A 1,873-nucleotide genomic window follows, 5' to 3' on the forward strand; every position below is an offset into this window, starting at 1 on the left:
AGAAACTGCATACTAATCAACATTTTATTTTCCAGAGGGGAGAAACGCAGCGAGACCATCAAAATAAAAGCAAAATATAAAAGGACAGAGAGAACGTGATGAAAGGGCCATAAAGTCAAGCCGCAAGCGATGTTTACAAGACCGAGAGATTAATCACAGAAAACGGGAAAGCCAGACAAAAAAGACTCGAGTGATTTAAAAAAAAAAAAAAAGAAAAAAAAGAGAAAAGAAAAAAAAAAAAGAGAAAAACAACATAGTGATAAACGCGAGGCTTTTCCGCCGGACGTAGAAACAAAAGCGAAGCGAGAGCGCCCCTCGAGCGAGAAGCCCCATGGCCGCCAGCTGAGCGCGTGGCCGCCGGCTGAGAAATCTTGGACTTCGGGAATTGGAATCTCGGAATGAGGAGGAATTCCACGCTCGTTTCGCCGTCGCCGTTGCAGGCGCTGTACCTGCCAGGTGAGGCGGCGGGAAGCCGCAGCTTTTATGCTACTTGGCTTCCCGAACTCTAACCCAATCTCTCTCTCTCTCTCTGGCTCTGTCTCTGTCTCTGTCTCGCGCTCTCTCTCGCGCGCTCTCTCTCGCTCTCTCTCTTATTCTCTCTCTCTCTCTCTCTCTCTCTCTCTCTCTCTCTCTCTTTCTTGCATGCATACGTACATATACATGTATCTATATGTATGTATACCATATCCATATACATAAAGTTTATACGTACATAAATACCTAGATGCATATGTATTATCTGCTTGCTTTGCTCGCATCATTCGGGACGGCGTTCTTCTCGTATCTTAGGGAATCTCAGCTTCAATTTGGCGATACACCAGAAATATATCCTGGACTTTTGCGTCCCACCAACTCTTTACTTCATTAATATGCAATTTACATACATACAACTATCATTTTTCCTTGACAATGTGCAAACTATTGTACATTGCTCTATAAGAATACTTGATAAACTCTTATGAATGGGAAACTTTAGATTAGGTAAAAGTTTTTCTGATGGTTCACACTAAAAAAATATGCCTTTAACGGCTAGAAATACACATTTGCACACTTAGAAGGTAATCGTGACATACTTGTACGTTGCGACACACTGGTTGAGAACTAGTGTCGTAGCTTAAAATATTATGATTTAAATAACTTTTAAAATTGTAAAATGGCGCGTTCAGAGAAGAGATTATTACAACACTTATGCAGAGAAAGAAACTTCGTCGGGAGATCTCCCGGAGGAAATACGTGCTGGACTTCAGCTCATACACAGACTTAACATTTAACTTTCGTTTCTTTAAGAATATAAGTTTTCCTTCCCCTGTATTTATAAGCTAGCTTGATCTCGCCCCTTCCATCGCATGACTGTGCATAACCCTGTTCTCCCGAACAGATCACGTGACCTCTTTTCTCCCCCAGAGGAGGTCAACTTCTGGACGATGGCGATCGTGGCGGTGGGCACGGGCTTCATCCTCATCGTCGCCGTCTCCATGTACCTCATCTGGTGAGTCGCGGGTCCTGCATGCTTAGGTTGAACGATGGATCCACTGGAGTGAAAGAATGCATACACATGTGTTTATTGTCTTATGTCGCTGACTTGTGGATAGTTAGTATGAAGCAATGTCGTAGGAGGCGAGGAAACCGTGATGCTTCGAGTTAAAGTAAACTAATGTTATAAGGGTGATAAAAAAAGTCTTTTAGTGAGTCTGGCTTGGCTCGACATGCCAATCTTAATCGGTCATAACCCCCCCCCCCCTCTTCCCGCAGCCAGACGCGGCTGGAGCGGCCCCTCCCGGTGCGGCACCACAGGACGGTGCGGCACATCAGCCAGGGCCCCGATGCTGTTCCCCTGGCGCGCCCCTTCGCTGGCGACCTGAAGGAGGGCGGG

General features: G+C 45.5%; 1 protein-coding gene across 1 annotated transcript in view; it reads left to right on the forward strand.

The window, feature by feature from the left end:
- The first annotated feature begins 310 nt into the window (after positions 1–310).
- LOC125045227 overlaps positions 311–1,873 on the forward strand; it is a 2,153-nt gene continuing 590 nt past the window's right edge. The window contains exons 1-3 of the mRNA XM_047642380.1: positions 311–456; positions 1,405–1,489; positions 1,753–1,873. The exon at positions 1,753–1,873 is cut by the window's right edge and continues 590 nt beyond it. Coding sequence (XP_047498336.1) covers positions 399–456; positions 1,405–1,489; positions 1,753–1,873 — 264 coding nt within the window. The 5' untranslated portion in view covers positions 311–398. The remainder of the gene's footprint in view (positions 457–1,404; positions 1,490–1,752) is intronic.

The sequence above is a fragment of the Penaeus chinensis genome, chromosome 37, assembly GCF_019202785.1.
Source record: "Penaeus chinensis breed Huanghai No. 1 chromosome 37, ASM1920278v2, whole genome shotgun sequence".
Lineage (NCBI taxonomy): Eukaryota > Metazoa > Arthropoda > Malacostraca > Decapoda > Penaeidae > Penaeus > Penaeus chinensis.